The sequence below is a fragment of the Oncorhynchus gorbuscha genome, linkage group LG16 (assembly GCF_021184085.1).
Source record: "Oncorhynchus gorbuscha isolate QuinsamMale2020 ecotype Even-year linkage group LG16, OgorEven_v1.0, whole genome shotgun sequence".
Taxonomy (NCBI): domain Eukaryota; kingdom Metazoa; phylum Chordata; class Actinopteri; order Salmoniformes; family Salmonidae; genus Oncorhynchus; species Oncorhynchus gorbuscha.
This window is the reverse complement of record NC_060188.1, coordinates 68052261-68076838: the sequence shown is the minus strand read 5'-3', so window position 1 is coordinate 68076838 and position 24578 is coordinate 68052261. Positions and strand designations below refer to the sequence as shown.

The following is a 24578-nucleotide window of genomic DNA, read 5'->3' as shown; positions in this document are numbered from 1 at the left end:
GTTAATTATTGACAAATTATGGAAACGGTCATAAAATCATTTATATATTTTTTTCTCATTAAAGATATACATGTCCTCCACATGGTGAAAACACACTAAATGGGGAAAAACATATTATTTGTTTACAGAAAAAAAGTCTTACATTCACAAAAGAATGGCATTCAGTGTCAGGGAAGGAAAATTGATGATAACTCTGGAATTATAACATCATACAACAACAAAAAATGAACAGTGTTAGCAAGTAATCTGTCAAAATGGTTGTGTTGGTGACAGGGATGTTCCAGGGATGACACTGTTGTGCCCTCTGTGTCAAGGTGATGAGAAGCCCTGGGGCCTACATGGTTTTAATAAAGCAGCCATCACAGTGGATCACTCTCCCATGCACGAACATGGAGGTCGTCATGTCCCCCAAGGCCTTACTGCACAATCCGCACTGAAAAAAGGAAATATTCCCCTCAGTATGGAGAGAGAGAAAGAGGACTAACATATCACCAAAAAACAAGTGTCATAATGTTCAGTTCACTGACAGATTTTTTTGAACAATGAGGTGTCTGGACAAGGGTTGGGGTGCTGTACCTTAAAACAGTCTGGATGGCTGTAGATTTGTGGGTAATTGATTGTGATCTTGACATTTCCATCAATTGACTTGTCACAGTATGAACAAATAGCTTTGCCATCCCTGCAGGGGAGAGGGGAAGTTCATCAATATTGAGTACGGTCAAAACATCTCTTTCTCAAGTATAGAAAATACACTATAACCTTTGGAATGGCTAAAACAGACTCGATTGTTAATAATTGGCAAAAAATATGTTTACTTTTACAGTGGTGGAAAAAGTACCCAACTGTCATACTTGAGTAAAAGTAAAAATACCTTAATAGAAAATGACTCACGTAAAAGTCACCCGGTAAAGTTCTACTTGAGTAAAGGTATAAATCATTTTAAAATCCTTATATTAAACAACCAGATGGCACCATTGTCTTGTTTTTTTATTTACAGAAAACCACGAGCACACTCCAATACTCAGACATTTTTTACAATTGAAGCATTTGTTTAGTGAGTCTGCCATATCAGAGGCAGTAGGGATGACCAGGGATGTTTGGTTGATAAGTGCTTGAATTGGACTATTATCATGTCCTGCTAAGCATTGAAAATGTAATGAGTACTTTTCGGTGTCAGGGAAAATGTATGGAGTAAAAAGTAAAATATTTTCTTAACGAATGTAGTGAGGTAAAAGTAAAAGTAGTCAAAAATATAAAAAGTTAAGTACAGATACCACAAAAAACACTTAAGTAGTACTTTAAAATATTTTTTACTTAAGTACTTTACACCACTGTACTTTTATGAGGAGAAATGTGCATCCTGCAATGTGTAGTATTATGCTGGTGTAATTATTGGTGTAATATTTTTTTTAAACTGTCTTCCCCTTACACATAGTAAAGGTGTGTTCCTTTTAGGCCTACTATAGTCTGAACATAGACAGAATGACAACACTTACTTGGTGTGACGAAAGTCATGGACTATCTGATGCTGGGGTTCAGCATCCTCCTGTTGCTGAATGCTGAAACAGTACAGAAACAAATAGACACTGAAATTGCACTGCCCAAATGTAGAAAATGTACATACCATGCGGGTGTCTTACTGCATTACTACTGCATGTATTGAATGTATGTATGCATGTGTCGAATAACTTAAAGGGTAAATGTACATTTGAAATGTGTGCTAGTTTACTGTACTGATTAACTTATCTGCTCAAATTACTTTCAAATAATTGTACTGTCTCTAGTAGGAAAAGATTAGGACAACTTCATTTGAGGGCAGACTCACAGTGATGGAACCTGACCCCCACAAGGGGATGGTGTAGGTTCTGATGCAGGTGCTATTATATCATCTGCCACGACTTCAGCAGCAGGTAGCTCCACGTCTAATGCCTCCTCAAGTTCAATAGAAGCTGATAATTCCTGAACAACTTCAACAGCTGCTTCAGCCACAGCTTCAGCTTCAGCTTCAATGATGGGTTCAGATGTTGACTCCTCAACTACAGGTTTAACTGCAGCCACAGGCTCAACTACAGGTTTAACTGCAGCCACAGGCTCAACTACAGGTTTAACTGCAGCCACGGGCTCAACTACAGGTTTAACTGCAGCCATGGGCTCAACTACAGGTTTAACTGCAGCCACAGGCTCAACTACAGGTTTAACTGCAGCCACGGGCTCAACTACAGGTTTAACTGCAGCCACAGGCTCAACTACAGGTTTAACTGCAGCCACGGGCTCAACTACAGGTTTAACTGCAGCAACAGGCTCAACTACAGGTTTAGCTGCAGCCACAGGCTCAACTACAGGTTTAACTGCAGCCACGGGCTCAACTAGAGGTTTAACTGCAGCCACGGGCTCAACTACAGGTTTGACTGCAGCCACAGTCTCAACTACAGGTTTAACTGCAGCCACAGGCTCAACTACAGGGTTAACTGCAGCCACAGGCTCAACTACAGGTTTAACTGCAGCCACAGGCTCAACTACAGGTTTAACTGCAGCCACAGGCTCAACTACAGGTTTAACTGCAGCCACAGGCTCAACTACAGGTTTAGCTGCAGCCACAGGCTCAACTACAGGTTTAACTGCAGCCACAGGCTCAACTACAGGTTTAACTGCAGCCACAGGCTCAACTACAGGTTTAAATGCAGCCACAGGCTCAACTACAGGCTTAACTGTAGCCACAGGCTCAACTACAGGTTTAACTGCAGCCACAGGCTCAACTACAGGTTTAACTGCAGCCACGGGCTCAACTACAGGTTTAACTGCAGCCACAGGCTCAACTACAGGTTTAACTGCAGCCATGGGCTCAACTACAGGTTTACCTGCAGCCACAGGCTCAACTACAGGTTTAGCTGCAGCCACAGGCTCAACTACAGGTTTAACTGCAGCCACGGGCTCAACTACAGGTTTAACTGCAGCCACAGGCTCAACTACAAGTTCAATTGCCTCCACAGCCGCTGGCCTAACTGCAGGTTCTTCAGAAACACTGTCAACAGGTTTCACTACAGGTTCTAAGACTGATTCTACAGCAGCCTCTTCTGATTGAATTTCACTTGCTGGTTCCACTGTGGGTCCCACGGTGGGTTCTGCAGTGAGTTTTGCGATGAGTTCTCCATCAGCTTCTTCCACAGATGCAGGATCCTCAGTCGTTGTCTCAGAGGGCTCTGCTGCCTCTGGTTGGTCAGCAGGTGCATCTACAGATTCCTCCACTGCAGGTTGTTCCACAGGTTTCCCAAGAGATTTGTCTTTTGATTCTGCTGTTGGTGGGTCCGACTCCTCCACAGCTTCTGACAACTCTTCAGGCCTACTGTAAATCAGTCACACAGAATTAGCACTTAATTACGCTTTATGGCAGTAACTGATTCAAGCACCCATTATACTACTTCTGTCAGGGTGAACAACAGCACCTGCTATCTATATTTCTCCTCAATTATATTCTAAATGTGCACAAAATCTATTCTTGCACAAAACAAAGGTAACATTAATTTTAATGGAGCTGGGGATGTGCTTGGCTACTTCATAGTGAATACATCAACCCCCTTATCCCCCTGGGAAAGGGCCTATATAGTGCTAGATTGAAAAAAATAATAACCATGGTAGCAATTCAAAGGGAGATTATGGCAAGATTATTAGGCTAAAGGTGAGGACACAACAGTTAACCTGACACAAGACTGAATCCAAACATTGCACTGTTGATTTTATGTGCATTTTACATTTACTGTATTTTTTAGCCACATTTGATGATAACGAAATCTGAAAATACTCTGGATACATTCAGTAACATGATAAGAATATTATTGGGAAATTTAGGGTAGGTGCAACATAAGACAAAACAATTACAAGAGTTTGAGTGAGAGGTCGAATTGGTGGCCACACCTCTCCATAGTGTGCACAGTTCATAAGTCATTTCAATGCACTTTCATGACTCTTCAACTAAACTCAGCAAAAAAAGAAACATCCTCTCACTGTCAACTGTGTTTATTTTCAGCACTTAACATGTGCAAATATTTTTATGAACATAAGATTCAGCAACTGAGCCAAAAACTGAACAAGTTCCACGGACATGTGAATAACAGAAATGGAATAATGTTTCCCTAAACAACAAAATGACTATCTGGTGTGGCTAAATGATAAAATACACCCCATCTTAATTTCACTAGGAAATTCAGAGACTAGCTAAATGATAAAATACAATCTTAATTGCACTAGGAAATTCAGAGAAGCAGATCATAATTTTGGTGCGCATAGAATGGAGTCATGACTCGTGTGCATTTAGATGTGTGGTCCGCTTAACATTTTCTTCACAATAAAATAAACATAGGCTCAATCTGTTAAGGACAAACCAGGGTATAATGCCATGTCACCTTGTAACTATACGTCAAAACATAGTGATCATATATCATATGGAAATGTGAAGTGCACATTTGGACTCATGGGTGTTTGGCTTGCTTGTATGATATCAAAGCAGTATTTATTATCTCAACGTCTCATCTTTCAAAATACATTGAGTCCTCGTAAATTAAAGAATTTTCCCCACTCAGACAACAAAACATTTGCAAAAGTTGCCCAATTAGCGGGAGGGATGAGAGACCCTGGGCTCCGATGTCATGAATAGTATGTTACTGTACAGCCACTGCTTTCCAATTTAGGAACTTATCAGTGTCCAAATCTACAATTTTCAACCTCTATACGGGTACGAGTGTAAAGTGCTAGAGATAAGTTGATGTTATGTCCCAGGGTGATGGAAGGATACTCAGTCGGAGTGGATGCAATTTCAGAGAGAGAGAGCGAGAGAGTATATTTTCTACCAGGAAAACATTACCTTATATGTGACTGGCTGATTTTGAATGGTGGGGGGCTCGTTGGGGAATCCAGAGATCTAAAAGGTAAGAGAAAAGACATAGCCTAAGATAACTTGCATGTCGGAACTAAACTACCGGTCAAAAGTTTTAGAACACCTACTCATGCAAGGGTTTTTCTTTATTTTTTACTATTTTCTACATTGTAGAATAATATTGAAGACATCAAAAAAAGTGTTAAACAAATCAAAATAGATTTTATATTTGATTCTTCAAATAGCCACCTGTTGCCTTGACAGCCTTGAACACACTTCACATTCTCTCAACCAGCTTCACGAGGTAGTCACCTGGAATGCATTTCAATTAACAGGTGTGCCTTCTTAAAAAGTCATTTGTGCAATTTCTTTCCTTCTTAATGCGTTTGAGCCAATCAGTTGTGTTGTGACAAGGTAGGGGGGTATACAGAAGATAGCCCTATTTGGTAAAAGACCAAGTCCATATTATGGCAAGAACAGCTCAAACAAGCGAAGAGAAATGACAATCCATCATTACTTTAAGACACGAAGGTCAGTCAATACGGAAAATTTCAAGAACTTTGAAAGTTTCTTCAAGTGCAGTCGCAAAAAACCCATCAAGCGCTATGATGCAACTGGCTATCATGAGGACCGCCACAGGAATGGAAGACCCATAGTTACTTCTGCTGCAGAGAATAAGTTCATTAGAGTTACCAGCCTGTCTGCAGCCCAAATAAATGCTTCACATCTCAACATCAACTCTTCAGAGGAGACTGTGTGAATCAGGCCTTCATGGTCGAATTGCTGCAAAGAAACCACTACTAAAGGACACCAATAAGAAGAACAGACTTGCTTAGATCAAGAAACATGAGCAATGGACATTAGACCGGTAGAATTTTGTCCTTTGGTCTGGAGTCCAAATTTGAGAGTTTTGGTTCTAACCACCATGTCTTTGTGAGATGCGGTGTGGATGAACGGATGATCTCTGCATGTGTATTTCCCACTGGAAAGCATGGAGGAGGTGTTATGGTGTTATGGTGCTTTGCTGGTGACACTGTCTGTGATTTATTAACCTCTCTTGGGTAGGGGGCAGTATTTTCACATCCGGATGAAAAGCGTGCCCAAAGTAAACTCCCTGTTACTCAGGCCCAGAGGCTAGGATATGCATATAATTGGTAGATTTGGATAGAAAACACTCTTAATGTTTCTAAAACTTAAAATGATGTCTGTGAGTATAACAGAACTGATATGGCAGGCAAAACCCAGAGGACAAACCATCCCAAAACCAAACACAAAATCACCCTACCAATATTTTCAATGGCTGTCACTTTTATTATAAGGTGAAATCCTCCCAGATTGCAGTTCCTAGGGCTTCCACTAGATGTCAACAGTCTAAAGAAAGAGTTTCATGCTGGTTTTTGAAAAAATTAGCCAGAATTTTCTAGGTGGCTCCCATTTTGGCTGTACAGTTTCCAGCCGCATGGAAGAGAGAGCGTTCTTTGGTATTTTTCTCCGGGAAAGACAATAATGTCTTAAATTCTCCGTCTTAAATTGTATAGTTTTGTTACGTATTAGGGTACCTAAGGTTTGATTATAAATGTTGTTTGACTTGTTTGGAAAAGTTTATTAGTAGCGTTTGGGATTAATTTTGTATGCATTTTGATGGAGGGAAACTGGGTGGATTATTGAGTGAAGCACGCCAGCTAAACTGAGTTTTTATGTATATAAAGAAGGACATTATCAAGGACCTTTTGGAGTGCCAACAGAAGAAGATCAAAGGTAAGGTATTTATTATATCGCTATTTCTGACTTTTGTGGCGCACCTGCCTGGTTGAAATATGTTTTTCATGCTTTTGTATGCTGGGCACTGTCCTCAGATAATCGCATGGTGTGCTTTCGCCATAAAGTATTTTTGAAATCTGACACAGCGGCTGGATTAACAAGAAGTTAAGCTTTATTTTGATGTATTACACTTGTGATTTTATAACTATAATTCTGTAGTTCGAATTTAGCCCTCTGCAATTTCACCGGATGTTGGCCAGGTGGGATGCTACCGTCCCACCTGCCCATAAGAAGTTATAAGAATTCAAGGCACACTTAACCAGCATTGCTACCACAGCATTCTGCAGCGTTACGCCATCCCATCTGGTTTGATTTGTTGAACACTTTTTGGGTTACTACATTATTCCACAATGATACTGGGAAGAGATAAACAATATGCTATTCATATTTTACAAATACAAAATGTATATATTGTGTAAATATACATACAAATAAAAATTAAACACTACACTAAAACACAAACACCCACTCAAATTTCTTAGCTGCTGAGAGGACATAGGACTTTGCCAGGGGTCTGACCCTGCTAGATGTCAATGACCTACAGAAGAGAAGAAAGAGGTAATTAAGTTATGACATGTTATTACACTTTAATAACTGTCCAATACTGATTCATCACATGCACAGTCAAAGGTAATTGCCATCTTACCATTTGGTGATTTCCTCAGGGGTCAGTGGGTCAACATCTGGTGTCACTGTAGGACTGTAGGGGTTGCATGGAGCAAGAGAGGTAACAGGGCTGGATTCAGCTGAAAAGAGACCAGTGGGTTTCTTTGGAAGTTCTGGCTTACTTGAGAGAAGAAAATAGTGGGGTTGTGGAATGTTAGTTCCAAATAGACTAGCGCCATAAATATAAAATCTGACTCAATTGTTAATTGCAATTAAAGCTTTAGATAAATCATTAATGTCTTAGACAAAGATAAATGTGCCTCCATTGTCTCCTAAAACATCAAGTGGGTGCATTTTGGTTTGGAATGGGTTACCGTGGTTGTCCCTCTTCTTCATCTAGGTCTGTCACTCTACGGATCCAGCTGCCGTCTCCCTTGAGGGAAGTACGCACCTTCATGGTTCTAACCACCTGTGCTCTGTTAACTTCTACAACACACACACACACACACACACACACACACACACACACACACACACACACACACACACACACACACACACACACACACACACACACACACACACACACACACACACACACACACACACACACACACACACACACACACACACACATTACACTTGATATTATTCTGTGTTTTGATATACCACAATTGCTCATGATGGAGCAGTGATGTTTTATATAGTGTTTAGTTACAGAGTTATGTAGGTCAACACACCCTTGGTGGCCATGGTCCAGTCCAAGTCTCTGCTTCCTATTGAAACAAAGAACACGGTTGGTGGGTAATTGTGTGGGGATCATAGTATGTACAGAACAGAAGTCTGTATGTACTAAATATATATTGCATTAGAAAAAGGTATAACCAAAGGCACTTCAGCCCAGCTTAAACAAAAAAGGGGAATCAGTTGCTAGACTGAAGGACTTGAAAATCCAAAAAACATTCCTTCCCCCAGGATACTTCAACTGGTGACTATCCGGGAGAACAAAGAAAAAGGAGCACACTGGTACTGCGTAAATCTAATAGATTTATTGACTGGACAAACAAACAATATGCTTGAGTTTCGGCCTTAATCACCTTCATCAGAGCCTTGAGAAGGAAAATAGTGGGAGGCACCTACAGTGGAAGTCGGAAGTTTACACCTTAGCCAAATACATTTAAACTCAGTTTTTCACAATTCCTGACATTTAATCCTAGTAAATATGCTCTGTCTTAGGTTAGTTAGGATCACCACTTTATTTTAAGAATCTGAAATGTCCGAATAATAGTATAATTAATTATTTATTTCAGCTTTTATTTCTTTCATCACATTCCCAGTGGGTCAGAAGTTTACATACATTCAATTTGGTAGCATTGCCTTTAAATTGTTTAACTTGGGTCAAATGTTTCTGGTTGCCTTCCACAAACTTCCCACAAAGAGTTAGGTGAATTTTGGCCCATTCCTCCTGACAGAGCTGGTGTAACTGAGTCAGGTTTGGAGGCCTCCTTGCTCACACACGCTTTTTCAGTTCTGCCTACAATTTTTCTATGGATTGTGGTTGTGGTCAGGGCTTTGTGATGGCCACTCCAATACCTTGACTTTGTTTTCCTTGAGCCATTTGCCACAACTTTGGAAGCATGCTTGGGGTGATTGTCCATTTGGAAGATCCATTTGCAACCAAGCTTTAACTTCCTGACTTATGTCTTGAGATGTTGCTTCAATATGCCATCTATTGTGTGAAGTGCACCAGCCTCTCCTGCAGCAAAGCACCCCCACAACATGATGCTGCCACCCCCGTGCTTCACAGTTGGGATGGTGTTCTTCGGCTTGCAAGCCTCCCCTTTTTCCTCCTAACATAACAATGGTCATTATGGCCAAACAGTTCTATTTTTGTTTCATCAGACCAGAGGACATTTCTCCAAAAAGTACGATCTTTGTCCCCATGTGCAGTTGCAAACCGTAGTCTGGCTTTTTTTATGGTGGATTTGGAGCAGTGGCTTCTGCCTTGCTGAGCGGCCTTTCAGGTTATGTCGATATAGGAATTGTTTTACTGTGGATATAGATTCATTTTGGTACTGTCCATATAAGATAACCCATGTAAAACGTACAAGATCTGTAAAATGTATATAGGTTCAGAAATTTTGTGAAATAGCACAGTTACAAATAGCTTAAATTCGTGATAATCTAACTGCACGGTCAAATTTACAGTAGCTATAGTGAAATAATACCATGCTATTGGTTGAGGAGTGCACAGTTAACTTGAAAATGTATTAATAAACCAATTAGGCACATTTGGCCAGTTTTGAACAGTTCATTGAATCAGTCTAAAACTTTGCACATACACTGCTGCCATCTAGTGGCCAAAATCTAAATTGTGCCTAACCTGGAATAGTACATTATGGCCTTTCTCTGGCATTTCAAAGATGGAACAAAAAAACATGTTTTTTTCCTTTGCTTTATTTTCTACCAGAACTAATGTGTTATATTCTCCTACATTCATTTCACATTTCCACAAACTTCAAAGTGTTTCCTTTCAAATGGTATCAATAATATACATATCCTTGCTTCAGGTTCTTAGCTACAGGCAGTTAGATTTGGGTATGACATTTTAGGCAAAAATTGGGGAAAAAAGGGTCCGATCCTTACGTGTCACGTATCAGTTTGCAATTTAAAAAATTAAAATAATAATAGAGTTAATAAAGCCGCATACACACTTGGTCTCTTTTTTGCTTTATTGACCAAGGCAGCTCCAGCCTAGCTCAGTGCTTTCTGTGGTGGGGCAGCCAGCGAAAAATACGGAGCATAGGAGTTGGTAATGTTCTCTAGTTGTGCCGTGATTAGCTCAGTGTTTTGTCCCACTACGACACCACCAAATCTAAGGGTAGAGCTAAAAAATTCAAGCCCCTTGGGTGCTGTCATAGAGTTACATTAGAAGTGCCCATCCAAAAAGGCACAAGGTCATTGAGCACAGGTAAAATGTCAAATCACATTATATCTACAGCAGCTTTGATTGGACAACATCATACTTTCAAAATCTTAGCTTGCAAGCTAGCAGTCATCATCATGAATGAAGTCGACAATTTACTGGCAAATACTTTTTAATCCTTGTCATACGAAGATAAATAATGAAGAGAAATTATAGATGTAAAGTATTGGTGCTCATAGGCCATTGGACATAAACAAGTTGGAAATCGCAAATTCAACAATGAGTGGTTTGGAAGGAATCAGTGGCTAACTGCAAGCATTGCAAAGCAATCACTAGCCTGCTATTCAGTGGAGTGGATGTGTGGTCCCAAGTCTGTGTTTAAGGGCCTATTTTCCAAGCTTAAAAGGATACACATTCAACATTCACCATGGTGTCTATCCAGCATGACTTCTGACTTGCTCAAACAACAGGAAACTCAGAACTGGGATATATGATTTTGGTGAGTTCAAGATAACTGGGAACTCTGATAAAAACAAGCTCAGACTGGTAAAATACATTTTGAACGGTCATCCAACTCGGAATTGCAAGACGGGAACGCCGGCCTCTTTCTAAAGCTCCGATCTGAAGATCACTGACGTCATGATTCAACCTGATTTTTTTCTCCAGAGTTCCCAGTTGTCTTGAAAGCACCATAAATCTAGAGAATGCCAGACTTTGATGACAAAATTTGCCCATGAAGGATCGCTGCGCCACCTTTCTGTTCATGTGAGCACAGCACAATAAGGTATGCTTGTTGTCTTGTATGCCGCTATATAAATTAGGTAATATGCCAGGGAGATCTGTATACTGGGCTTATATCCTGCCTGGTTGGACCTGTCCGGGGGTATCGTCAGACAGGGCCACAGTGTCTCCCAACCCCTCCTGTCTCAGCCTCCAGTATTTATGCTGCAGTAGTTTATGTGTTGGGGAGCTAGGGTCAGTCTGTTATATCTAGAGTATTTCTCCTTTCTTACCCGGTCCCCTGTGTGAATTTATGTACGCTCCCTCTAATTCTCTCTCTCACCCTCTCCTTCCCCTCCCAGAGGACCTGAGCCCTGGGATCATACCTCAGGACTACCTGGCCTGATGACTCATGACTAAGTTTGTCTTAGCTCGCTCATTAATGTCTTAATGGAAATTAAGGATTGCCTCACATCTGCTCGTCGTTCCATTATAACAAATTCTGCCATATCAGCTATGTTTTTTTAAAGGCAGTAAATGAGGCTGGGTGAACTATTTCCCTGCCAGACAAGGCTCTGCTGATAGCCAGGTGTAGCAATGTTAAGGTGTTGGGACTGCTGTTGGGACACTGCTTAGCCTCTTTGGGCTGCAATCCCATTAACGGGATGATATGACAACAGCCAGTGAAAGTGCAGGGCGCCAAATTCAAAACAACAGAAATCTCATAATTAAAATTCCTCAAACATACATGTATCTTATACCGTTTTAAAGGTAGTCTTGTTGTTAATCCCACGCAGGTCGCTATCATGTGGAATGCGCGTGACCAGAAAATGGCTGACTGCCAGACACCTGTTCATTCTGTTCTTATTCAGTCCCACAACACAGTAGAATCATTCAAATTTCTATAGATGGTTGACATCTAGTGGAAGCCCTAGGAAGTGCAACTTCATTCATATCTCAAGGGGATTTCAATGGGAACTGTGTTGAAAACCTACCAACCTCAGATTTCTCACTTCCTGTTTGGATTTCTCCTCAGGTTTTTGCCTGCCATATGAGTTCTGTTATACTCACAGACATCATTCAAACAGTTGTAGAAACTGAAAGAGTGTTTTCTGTCCAATACTAATAATAATATGCATATATTAGTAACTGGGACTGAGGAGCAGGCTGTTTACTCTGGGCACCTTTCATCCAAGCTACTCAATACTGCCCCTGCAGCCATAAGAAGTTATGTATGCCCTAACAGTTTGTGGGCACCGTTTGCCACTGATATAGTTCAATTAATGTATGGTTTGGTGTTGTGTAATGGGTCTGCTGGCATGCATCTAAAACAAAATGTGTTTTGTTTGCCCCACCAAGATTTACATGCTAAAATTGCCACTGAATGTGTACAAAAACTTAACCAACAATCAATGCCGGTGTGTTAGTGAGGAAGAACGTGTTGATAAAAAATTGGTTCAATGGATATAATGTCATCATTGTGGGCGTGGCATCCCATGTAATGACCAGCAGTGTTTCTAAACTGCACTGCGGCCACCATGGCATTTCTATATATATATGCACTACCGGTCAAAAGTTATAGAATACCTACTCATTCCATTTTTTTTGTTTATTTTTTACTATTTTCTCCATAATAATGAAGACATCAAAACTGTTAAACACATAAGGAATCATATAGTAACCAAAACAATCTGTTGTGTTGTGACAAGGTAGGGGGAGTATACAGAAGACAGCGCTATTTGGTAAAAGACCAAGTCCATATTATGGCAAGAACAGCTCAAATAAGCCAAGAGAAATGACAGTCCGTCATTACTTTAAGACATGAAGGACAGTCAATACAGAAAATTTCAAGAACTTTGAAAGTTTCTTCAGGTGCAGTCGCAAAACCCATCAAGCGCTATGATGAAACTGGTTATCATGAGGACCACCACAGGAATGGAAGACCCATAGTTACCTCTGAGGATAAGTTCTTAAAATTTACCAGCCCAAATAAATGCTTCACAGAGTTCAAGTAACAAACACATCTCAACATTAACTGTTCAGAGGAGACTTGCTTGAGCCAAGAAACACGAGCAATGGATATTAGACCAGTAGAAATGTGTCCTTTGGTCTGGAGTCTAAATTTGAGATTTTGGTTCAAAACGCCAAGTCTTTGTGAGATGCAGCGTGGGTGAACAGATGATCTCCGCATTGTGCATTTCCCACCATAAAGCATGGAGGAGGTGTTATGGTGTGGTGGTGCTTTGCTGGTGATACTGCCTGTGATTTATTTAGAATTCAAGGCACACTTAACCAGCATGGCTACCACAGCATTCTGCAGCGATACGCTATCCCTTCTGGTTTGGGCTTAGTGGAACTATCATTTGTTTCAATAGGACAATGACCCAACACACCTTCAGGCTGTGTGAGGGCTGCATCAGATGAACTGGCCTCCACAATCCCCTGACCTCAACCAAATTGAGATGGTTTGGGATAAGTTGGACCGCAGAGTGAAGGAAAATCAGCCAACAAGTGCTCAGCATACGTGGGAACTCTTTCAAGACTGTTGGAAAAGCATTCCAGGGGAAGCTGGTTGAGAGAATGCCAAGAGTGTGCAGAGCTGTCATCAAAGCAAATGGTGGCTATTTGAAGAATCTCAAATATATTTTGATTTGTTGAACACTTTATTGGCTTCTACATGATATGGCAACTGCTCAGCCTTCGACCGCAAGGCACTACAGAGGGTAGTGCGAATAGCCCAGAACATCAATGGGGCCAAACTTCCTGTCATCCAGGACCTCTTTACCAGGTGGTGTCAGAGGAAGGCCCTAATAATTGTCATAGACTCCAGCCACCCTAGTCATAGACACCCACACATAATGACAAGAGAGATAACACTACATAAAGAGAGACATAAAGACAACAACATAGCAAGGCAGCAATACATGACAACACCGCATGGTAGCAACACAACATGGTAGCAGCACAAAACATGGTACAAACAACATAGCAGGGCAGCAATACATGACAACACAGCATGGTAGCAACACAACATGGTAGCAGCACAAAACATGGTATAAACATTATTGGGCACAGACAACAGCACCAAGGGTCAAGAAGGTAGAGACAACAATACATTACACAAAGCAGCCACAACTGTCAGTAAGAGTGTCCATGATTGAGTCTTTGAATGAAGAGATAAAACTGTCCAGTTTCAGGGTTTGTTGCAGCTCGTTCCAGTCGCTAGCTCCAGAGAACTGAAAAGACGAGCGACCCAGGGATGTGTGTGCTTTGGGGACCTTTAACAGAATGTGACTGGCAGAACAGGTGTTGTATGTAGAGGATGAGGGCGGCAGTAGATAGGGGAGTGAGGCCTAAGAGGGTCTTATAAATAAGCATCAACCAGTGGGTCTTGCGACGGGTATACAGAGATGACCAGTTTACAGAGGAGTATAGAGTGCAGTGATGTGTCCTATAAGGAGCATTGGTGGCAAACCTGATGTCTGAATGGTAAAGAACATCTAGCCTCTCGAGAGCACCCTTACCTGCTGATCTATAAATTATGTCACAATTATGTCATGAGATCTTGGCCAACATATTGCCCAGCGACAGCCCCGGAACCTGAAGGAACTGGAGAAGGTCTGTATGGAGGAGTGGGCCAAAATCCCTGCTGCAGTGTGTGCAAACCTGGTCAAGAACTACAGGAAATGTATGATCTCTGTAATTGCAAACAAAGATTGCTGTACCAAATATTAAGTTATGCATTTCTGATGTATCTGATATGTATGTCATGCAATAAAATGCAAATTAATTACTTAAAAATCATACAATGTTTTTTTCTGGATTTTTGTTTTAGATTCCATCTCTCACAGTTGAAGTGTACCTATGATAAAAATTACAGACCTCTACATGCTTTGTAAGTAGGAAAACCTGCAAAACCGGCAGTGTATCAAATACTTGTTCTCCCAACTGTATATTTAAACTAAAAAAAAAGAAACGTCCCTTTTTCAGGACTCTGTCTTTCAAAAATAATTCGTAAAAATCCAAATAACTTCACAGATCTTAATTGTAAAAGGTTTAAACACAGTTTCCCATGCTAGTTCAATCAACCATAAACAATTAATGAACATGCACCAGTGGAACAGTCGTTAAGACACTAACAGCTTACAGACGGTAGGCAATTAAGGTCACAGTTATGAAAACTTAGGACACTAAAGAGGCCTTTCTATTGACTCTGACAAACACCAAAAGCAAGATGCCCAGGGTCCCTGCTCATCTGAGTGAACGTGCCTTAGGCATGCTGCAAGGAGGCATGAGGATTGCAGATGTGGCCAGGGAAATAAATTGCAATGTCCAAACTGAGAGACGCCTAAGACAGCGCTACAGGGAGACAGGACGGACAGCTGATCTCGCAGTGGCAGATCACGTGTAACAACACCTGCACAGGATCAGTACATCCGAACACCACACCTGCGGGACAGGTACAGGATGGCAACAACAACTGCCCGAGTTACACCAGGAACGCACAATCCCTCCATCTGTGCTCAGACTGTCCGCAATAGGCTGAGAGATGCTGGACTGAGGGCTTGTAGGCCTGTTGTAAGGCAGGTTCTCACCATACATCACCAGCAACAACGTCGCCAATGGGCATAAACCCATCGTCGCTGGACCAGACAGGACTGGCAAAAAGTGCTCTTCACTGACGAGTCGCGGTTTTGTCTCACCAGGGGAGATGGTCGGATTTGCGTTTATCATCAAAGGAATGAGCGTTACACAGAGGCCTGTACTCCGGAGCGGGATCAATTTGGAGGTGGAGGGTCCGTCATGGTCTGGGACGGTGTGTCACAGCATCATTGGACTGAGCTTGTTGTTATTGCAGGCAATCTCAACGCTGTGTGTTACAGCGAAGACATCCTCCTCCAGCATGTGGTACCCTTCCTGCAGGCTCATCCTGACATGACCCTCCAACACGACAATGCCACCAGCCATACTGCTCGTTCTGTGCATGATTTCCTGCAAGACAGGAATGTCAGTGTTCTGCCATGGTAAGCGAATAGCCCAGATCTCAATCCCATTGAGCATGTCTGAGACCTGTTTGGATCAGAGGGTGAGGGCTAGGGCCATTCCCCCCAGAAATGTCCAGGAACTTGCAGGTGCCTTGGTGGAAGAGTGGGGTAACATCTCACAGCAAGAACTGGCAAATCTGGTGCAGTCCATGAGGAGGAGACTGACTGCAGTACTTAATGCACATCTATCAGTGTTAATGCAAAACGTTAATTATTTCACCTCTATGGCCTATTTATTGCCTAATCTTACTACATTTGCACACACTGTACATATATTTGTCTATTGTGTTATTGACTGTACGTTTGTTTATCCCATGTGTAACTCTGTGTTGTTGTTTTTGTTGCACTGCTTTGCTTTATCTTGGCCAGGTCGCAGTTGTAAATGAGAACTTGTTCTCAACTGGCCTACCTGGAGAAAAAAAAAGTTGAAATATATAAAAATAAATAAAATGCAGCTAGTGGCCACACCGGATATTGGCTGTTACTTTAGATTTTGAGCCCCCCTTTGTTCAGGGACACATTGTTCCATTTCTGTTAGTCGCATGTCTGTGGAACTTGTTCAGTTTGTCTCAGTTGTTGAATCTTATGTTAATACAAATGTTTACACGTGTTACGTTTGCTGAAAATAAACACAGTTGACAGTGAGAGGACGTTTCATTTTTTGATGAGTTTATGAAATAACACATATGGAATCATGTAGTCACCAAATAAGTGTTAAACAAATCAAAATATATTTTATATTTGAGATTCTTCAAAGTAGCCACCCTTTGCCTTGATGACAGCTTTGCACACTCTTGGCATTCTCTCAACCAGCTTCACCTGGAATGCTTTTCCAAAATACTTAAAGGACTTCCCACATATGCTGAGCACTTTTCACTGATTTTCCTTCACTCTGCAGTCCAACTCATACCAACCCATCTAAATTGGGTTGAGGTTGGGTGATTGTGGAGGCCAGGTCATCTGATGCAGCCCTCCATCAATCTCCTTCTTGGTCAAATAGCCCTTACACAGCCTGGAGGTGTGTTGGGTCATTGTCCCGTTAAAAAACAAATGATAGTGGGACTAAGCACAAACCAGATGGCATGGCATATTGCTGCAGAATGCTGTGGTAGCCATGCTGGTTAAGTGTACATTGAATTCAACCAGCAAAGCCCCCCCCAGCATCACACCTCCTCCTGCATGCTTCACGGTGGTAACCACACATGCAGAGGTAAATCTGTTCACCTACTCTGTGTCTCACAAAGAGACGGCGGTTGGAATCAAAAATCTCAAATATGGACTCATCAGACCGAAAGGACAGATTTCCACTGGTCTAATGTCCATTGCTCGTGTTTCTTGGCCAAAGCAAGTAACTTCTTCGTATTTGTGTCCTTTAGTAGTGGTTTCTTTGCAGCAATTCGACCATGAAGGCCTGATTCACAGTCTCCTCTGAGATGTGTCTGTTTCTTGAACTCTGTGAAGCATTTATTTAGGCTTCAATTTCTGAGGCTAGTAACTCTAATGAAATTATCCTCTGCATGTCTTAAAGTAATGATGGACTGTCGTTTCTTTTTGCTTATTTGAGCCGTTCTTGCCATAATATAGACTTGGTCTTTTACCAAATAGGGTTATCTTCTGTATACCAACCCGACCTTGTCACAACACAACTGACTGGCTCAAACGCATTAAGGAAAGACATTCCACAAATTAAATTAACAAAGCACACCTGTTAATTGAAATGCATTCCAGGTGACTACCTCGTGAAGCTGGTTAAGAGAATGCCAAGAATGTGCAAAGCTGTCATCAAGGCAAAGGGTGGCTACTTTGAAGAATCTCAAATATAAAATATATTTTGATTCGCTTAAATACTTTTTTGGTTACGACATATAACACATGGAATTTTCCTAGTTTTGATGATGTCTTCAATATTATTCTACAATGAAGAAAATAGTAAAAATAAAGAAAAACCCTTGAATGAGTAGGCGAGTGTCACGCCTTGGTCATTGTATTTTGTGTTTTTGTTATATGTTTGGGTAGGCCAGGGTGTGACATGGGTTTATATGTTGTGTTTCGTATTGGGGTTTGTATTATTTGGGATCGCGGCTGATTAGGGGTGTGGTATAGGCTTGGCTGCCTGAGGCGATTCTCAATTAGAGTCAGGTGCTTATCGTTGTCTCTGATTGGGAACCGTATTTAGGTAGCCTGAGTTTGCTTTGTATTTCGTGGGTGTTTGTACCTGTCTCTGTGTTGTAGTCACCAGATAGGCTGTAATTAGTTTCACGTTCCGTTCTGTTGTTTTTGTATTTAGTTTCAGTTATTTCATACCGCGTATTTTCTTTCATTAAAGTCATGAGTAACCTACACACTGCATTTCGGTCCTCTTTTTCGGTCTTCTTTCAACAGACGAACGCTGTTACAGCGAGTCCAAACTTTTGACTGATTCTGTATATTTACAAATGTATATATGGTGGATTGGAAATGATGCAATTACATTGATGGACGCTACAATCTAGCTGCAATATTAAAACTGATCTACCCCCTAAAAAAACATAATTAAAAAAAGATCCCATGGCACGTATCGTAAGAGTAGGGGTGATAACCCCAGTGTCCTGGCTAAATTCCCAATCTGACCATCATGGCCACCTAATCATCCCCAGCATTCAATTGGCTCATTCTTCCCCCTCCTCTCCCCTGTATTATTCCTCAGGTCATTGCTGTAAATGAGAATGTGTTCAGTTGACTTACCTGGTAAAATAAGGGTTAAATAGGAAGTGCAATGCTCTTCAGGAAACAAAAAATGATGAGTTGGCATACAACACAAATCTACTCAGGTGGGTGAACCTCTGTGCCCCTACAGGCTACCAGAATATCATCCATATATATGTGCCACGGGACAATATTATTAAATAACGTGTTAGATACAGCATTGTTAATGAATTTATTTTTTCCAGAAAACTGTAAACAAATTAACATAATTTAGCACTATTGCCGCTCCCATCTCATATTGAAAAAAGTTCATAGTTAACGCCATTTTGGTTCAAGTCTAAATAAATCCAGAAGTGGGCAGCAGACCTTCAGGGCGTGTATATGGTGGGAGAGGGCTTCTAGGCCTCCTGCATGGGGGATGTTTGTAAGTATGTCATTAGATTCATATTTGACATTCTCAAGGATCTTTAGCACGTAAGTGGTGTCGCCAAAGAAAGCTGTGAGGAAAGGAACCAACTTCATGTAAAAATTATACAAATTGGGATAGGGGTTCCGCGAGGCTATTATTAGCACAGACTATAGGCCTCAGAGGAGGGTCAGATTGTTTCTTGAGAAACAGAGTGCTACTTTTTTTCAGTTGAAGTATCCGGGGGTAAGGAATGTTTTTTAGATATTAGATTACTCAGTGGAGCTGAAAGCCCTGAGGGAAAGATCTAGAGCTTTGATTCTGTCAGTCATCCATCTTTTTACCATGACTTCACACACAATTTATGGGCCAACATTTCACTAGCAACCGGTGTTACCGCATTCTGGGACTCTAAAGGAATGATCGGCATCACATTTAACCAACATATGCAAAACCCACAAAATTATGTAACAACAAATATGTACAGATGTACATGAACATACCAATTATTACAGGCCTCTAGAGCAGGGGTTCTTAACGTTTTACATCCTGGGACCCAAATTAGAAATGCTGTGCTTTCCTGGGACCCAAGCTTATGAAAACTATACGTAAATATCAGTACATTTAATTGCCCTTATGCCTAAAACAAATGCAATATAGACAAAAACAAATAACAATGAAATACCCATATAAAGAGCAATTCATGTTTATTTTTCCCCATTAAAAAACTCTTACATATCTGTCTAGGTTGGAACTAATGCTGTTAATATACAATAAATAATTTGAATTCTGAACTGGAATAAACTGATTGATCACTTCACACAGTATAAGAGAACACACAGGCTCAGCTTTTGATAGTGTAACCCTAAGTAACAGTACATTGAAAGATTCAGGCCTACTGTACATCTTACTGTAGAAAGTATTGCTGAAAAAAAGGTCTAGGTTAGAACTGCTGCTGTTAAAATACAATAAATATTTTCTTATTTTGTCTGGAATAAACCTTTTGATCACATCACACAGATATAGACCAGAAAACAAACACGCAGTCACAATGAGGTGTGTGGCTGGTTGAAGTTTTCAACAAGTATGTCGATTCTGGGCTCAGTTTTTGATAGTGCAACCCTGAGGTCATGCTCAGAATTGGGTATGTTTCTGTACTTGCTTTTTTTTTTAGGTACACCAGAGTTGAGAACCCTGACTTAGGTATGTGGTGCCAAACTGGAAAATAATATCTACTGCCTTCTCACACAGGCAGGGGACCACTTCCTACTGTAGATGAGCAACCCAAAGCTGTGTGTGTGTTTGCCTCAAAAATGATCTTGTTTCAGTTTTTTTCCAGAATCAAAAATATTACTTGTACTTTAATAGTAACAGTTACAATCTGGAATTGTTTAACAATAATTTATAGTCAGATGAACAGTAGTTCAGATAATTATTTATCTTCATTTTATACTGTTACTTAGGAAGGGTTGCACTACGTACAGTAGCTATTTTAACTAATTTGGTTTAGCTAACGTTAGCTAGCTATTAGCTGTGTACATGGGGATTGTTCAATAGAGAAACTCACATCTACTTTAGTACTATGAGCGATACTAACGTTACTCCCTTATTTCTGCTGATCTGTTAGAAAATGACAACAATGCCTTGCTAGCTGAATTACTTTTCCACTGTCGAAGCACTGTTTCCTGAAGCATTGTGCCCTGTTCTGAAATAACTCCCTCGGTTTACCTTCATGCTGTGGACGTTTGGTCAGGACGTGTATGAAACCAAGAGAGATAAATGTATCGTTGTATGAGTTCAGTCAGAACATGTGGTTGTATGAGATCAGTCAGAACATGTGGTTGTATGAGCTCAGTCAGAACATGTGGCTAGCTTGAGTCCATTTGATGACAGAGGTGAGTGAGAACGACAAGACAGTGACTGTGATCTGATGCTGAACGACGCTGCAGCTTGTGTGTCGCGGAGTGATCTTCAATAAAACTGCAGAAAAAAAGATCCGGCGAACCGCCCCTCCCACAGCTGCTAAACTGATCAGAGACACTGCTGCTAAACAGAGAGCACAGTTGCACTTGGCAAAATCAGTTCCAGTAATGAATGAAATAATTACACATTTACCCCCAACATTGTTATTACAATCTGCAATGACTGCAACAAAGCAAGGATCCTGGAAGAGTCATGTGATCTACTCCAAAGAATGGAAATTTGCCAAATTTGACATGAATCTATAACCGGTTGTAAAATATCTTCTCCATTTGCCGCTCCAATCATTGTGGGCAACTGTGTCTGCATCCACACACTCACATTATACACACTCTCCACTGATTAATGGATTATTCACACTCTACAGATGGTCAAGACTAGCAGCACCAAAACTAAGGTAAGTCTAAGGACCTGTAGTTAAACCTGTTGAAAGTGTTTCTCAAGGAATGCAAAGGCAACAACATAAATATCAGTTTAAAGATCATGTGTATGCATATGTAAATCATTTAAATGTTCTGCAGTGAGAGCAGTCTGAATTAGCAGCATAATCTCTCCCTCCCAGTATTTTATAAAGTCTTCAGATTGTTGTCTGAAAGATCAAAAGCAGGCAGAACTCACCTGTTGGAATCAGTACTGTGGATGATAGCAGTGCCGCAGTACCTGGTCTGGGTTTGTAGCAAGTCAGGTCCTCCTTTCACACAGCATAGATGCCTCTCACTGTGGGATGGTTGAGACCGCAAGTTTAAGATTCAACACAAATAGCTTTTGCCCCCCCCCCCATCTCTTACACCACAGGTACCACCCCTGGATGCTAGTATGCCGTGCAGGAATCTCAGAGTGGGGCAGAGGGAAGCATTGTGACTGTCATTTTTTTACTTCCTTTGTATGTTTGAAAGACATTCCTAGAGAGACAAAGAGATACCAGATAAAACCGGATCATAACATGAGGCAACACTTTTTCTTACTAATTCCTGCTTTCACAGCCTGGTCTCATAGATTAAATGTAACATAGTAAACAGAATTCCGGGACACTCAAATTAGTATATGTTAAGTTTGGTTACATAAGACAGATGTTAACTTTAATTTTTTGTTAAGGCAAAAAACACAACAGACGTCTAGCAACCCAAAGGTTGCGACTTCGAATCTCATTACTGACAACTTTGGCATTTTAGCTAATTAGCAACTTTTCAACAACTTACTACTTTTGTAGCTACTTTTCATGTTAGCTAACCCTTCTCCTAATCTAACTCCTAAACTTAACCCTAACCCCTAGCCTAGCTAACATTACTCACCTAGCTAACGTTAGCCACCTAGTGAGAATTCGCAACATATCATGCGTTTTACAAATTCATAACATATAGTAGGATTTGCAAATTCCTAACATATAATACAAATTGTAATTTGTAACATATCATACGAAATGAGTGATGGACATGAACAAATGAATGCGTACCATACAAAACATAACATGTCATGTCATACTAAATTGAGTGTCTCTGTCACGATCGTCGTAAAGGGGAGACCAAAGCGTAGCGTGATTAGAATACATTCTTCTTTTATTGAAGGAAGAACACGAAGAACAGTTAAACAAAAATAACAAAACGAACATGACGCTATGACCAACGAGTGCAGACACAGGCAACTTCACATAGACAATAACACATAGACAATAACCCACAAACCACAATACAAAACAGGCTACCTAAATATGGTTCCAATCAGAGACAACGACAAACACCTGCCCCTGATTGAAAACCAAATCAGGCCAAAACACATATAAACAGACAAACTAGACATGCAAAATAGAATGCCCACTCATATCACACCCTGACCAAACAAAACATAGAAACAAACAACGCAAATAATGGTCAGAGTGTGACAGTACCCCCCCCCCCTAAGGTGCGGACTCCGGCCGCAAAACCTAAACCTATAGGGGAGGGTCTGGGTGGGCAACTGACCGCGGTGGCGCCTCTGGCGCGGGACGTGGACCCCACTCCACCAGTCATTTCCCTCTTCAAGGGCCTCTTTAGAGTGGCGACCCTCGCCTCCCACCTTGGACCTAAGACCCTAATCAAAGGCCCCACTGGACTGAGGGGCAGCTCCGGACTGAGGGGCAGCTCCGGACTGAGGGGCAGCTCCGGACTGGCTGACGGCTCTGCCGGCTCCTGGCTGGCTGACAGCTCTGGCGGCTCCTGGCTGGCTGACGGCTCTGGCGGCTCCTGGCTGACGGGAGACTCTGGTGGCTCAGGACAAACAGGAGACTCTGGCGGCTCCTGGCTGACAGATGGGAGACTCTGACGGATCAGGACAAACGGGAGACTCTAGAGGCTCCTGGCTGGCTGAAGGCTCTGGCGGCTCCTGGCTGGCTGACGGCTCTGGCGGCTCCTGGCTGGCTGACGGCTCTGGCGGCTCCTGGCTGACAGATGGGAGACTCTGACGGATCAGGACAAATGGGAGACTCTGGCGGCTCCTGGCTGGCTGACAGGAGACTCTGGTGGCTCAGGACAAACGGGAGACTCTGGCGGCTCCTGGCTGACAGATGGGAGACTCTGAAGGATCAGGACAAACGGGAGACTCTGGCGGCTCCTGGCTGGCTGACGGCTCTGGCGGCTCCTGGCTGGCTGACGGCTCTGGCGGCTCCTGGCTGACAGATGGGAGACTCTGACGGATCAGGACAAACGGGAGACTCTGGCGGCTCCTGGCTGGCTGACGGCTCTGGCGGCTCCTGGCTGGCTGACGGCTCTGGCAGCTCCTGACTGACAGACCGGAGACTATGGCGACTCAGGACAAACGGGAGACTCTGGCGGCTCAAGACAAACGGGAGACTCTGGCGGCTCCTGGCTGACAGACGGGAGACTGGCGGCTCAGGACAGATGGGAGACTCTGACAGCTCCTGGCTGGCTGACAGGAGACTCTGGTGGCTCAGGACAAACAGGAGACTCTGGCGGCTCCTGGCTGACAGATGGGAGACTCTGAAGGATCAGGACAAACAGGAGACTCTGGCGGCTCCTGGCTGGCTGAAGGCTCTGGCGGCTCCTGGCTGGCTGACGGCTCTGGCGGCTCCTGGCTGGCTGACGGCTCTGGCAGCTCCTGGCTGGCTGACGGCTCTGGCGGCTCCTGACTGACACACCGGAGACTCTGGCGGCTCAGGACAAATGGGAGACTCTGGCGGCTCCTGGCTGGCTGACGGCTCTGGCGGCTCCTGGCTGGCTGATGGCTCTGGCGGCTCCTGACTGACAGACCGGAGACTCTGGCGGCTCAGGACAAACGGGAGATTCTGGCGGCTCCTGGCTGACAGACGGGAGACTGGCGGCTCAGGACAGACGGGAGACTCTGGCGGCTCAGGACAAACGGGAGACTCTGGCGGCTCCTGGCTGACAGATGGGAGACTCTGAAGGATCAGGACAAACGGGAGACTCTGGCGGCTCCTGGCTGGCTGAAGGCTCTGGCGGCTCCTGGCTGGCTGACGGCTCTGGCGGCTCCTGGCTGGCTGATGGCTCTGGCGGCTCCTGGCTGGCT

At 42.4% G+C, this 24578-nt stretch overlaps 1 protein-coding gene across 2 annotated transcripts; it reads right to left on the bottom strand.

Moving 5' to 3' along the window:
- Positions 1-21: 21 nt before the first annotated feature.
- On the bottom strand, positions 22-21806 carry LOC123998818 (calphotin-like). 2 transcript variants are annotated; one of them, XM_046304011.1, is made up of 10 exons: positions 21678-21806; positions 8038-8073; positions 7672-7783; positions 7338-7478; positions 7161-7229; positions 4859-4915; positions 1826-3343; positions 1497-1559; positions 577-679; positions 22-433 (listed from the first exon to the last, which is right to left on the bottom strand). In XM_046304011.1, exons 2-10 carry the CDS (start codon positions 8048-8050, stop codon positions 335-337), a joined length of 2175 nt encoding a protein of 724 aa, XP_046159967.1. In that variant the 5' UTR covers positions 8051-8073; positions 21678-21806; the 3' UTR covers positions 22-334. The 2 variants fall into 2 exon arrangements, with proteins under 2 accessions (XP_046159967.1, XP_046159968.1); XM_046304012.1 differs by having other exon boundaries at positions 1826-3340.
- Between the last annotated feature and the right edge of the window lie 2772 nt (positions 21807-24578).

What these genes read in the sequence shown, in the direction of transcription:
- LOC123998818 (XM_046304011.1), bottom strand. An exon ending in GAAGAAGAGGGACAACCACG is followed by an intron (nt 7,479 to 7,671) that starts GTAACCCATTCC and finishes TCTTCTCTCAAG; the next exon opens with TAAGCCAGAACTTCCAAAGA. An exon ending in GGGGGTCAGGTTCCATCACT is followed by an intron (nt 1,560 to 1,825) that starts GTGAGTCTGCCC and finishes GTACTGTTTCAG; the next exon opens with CATTCAGCAACAGGAGGATG.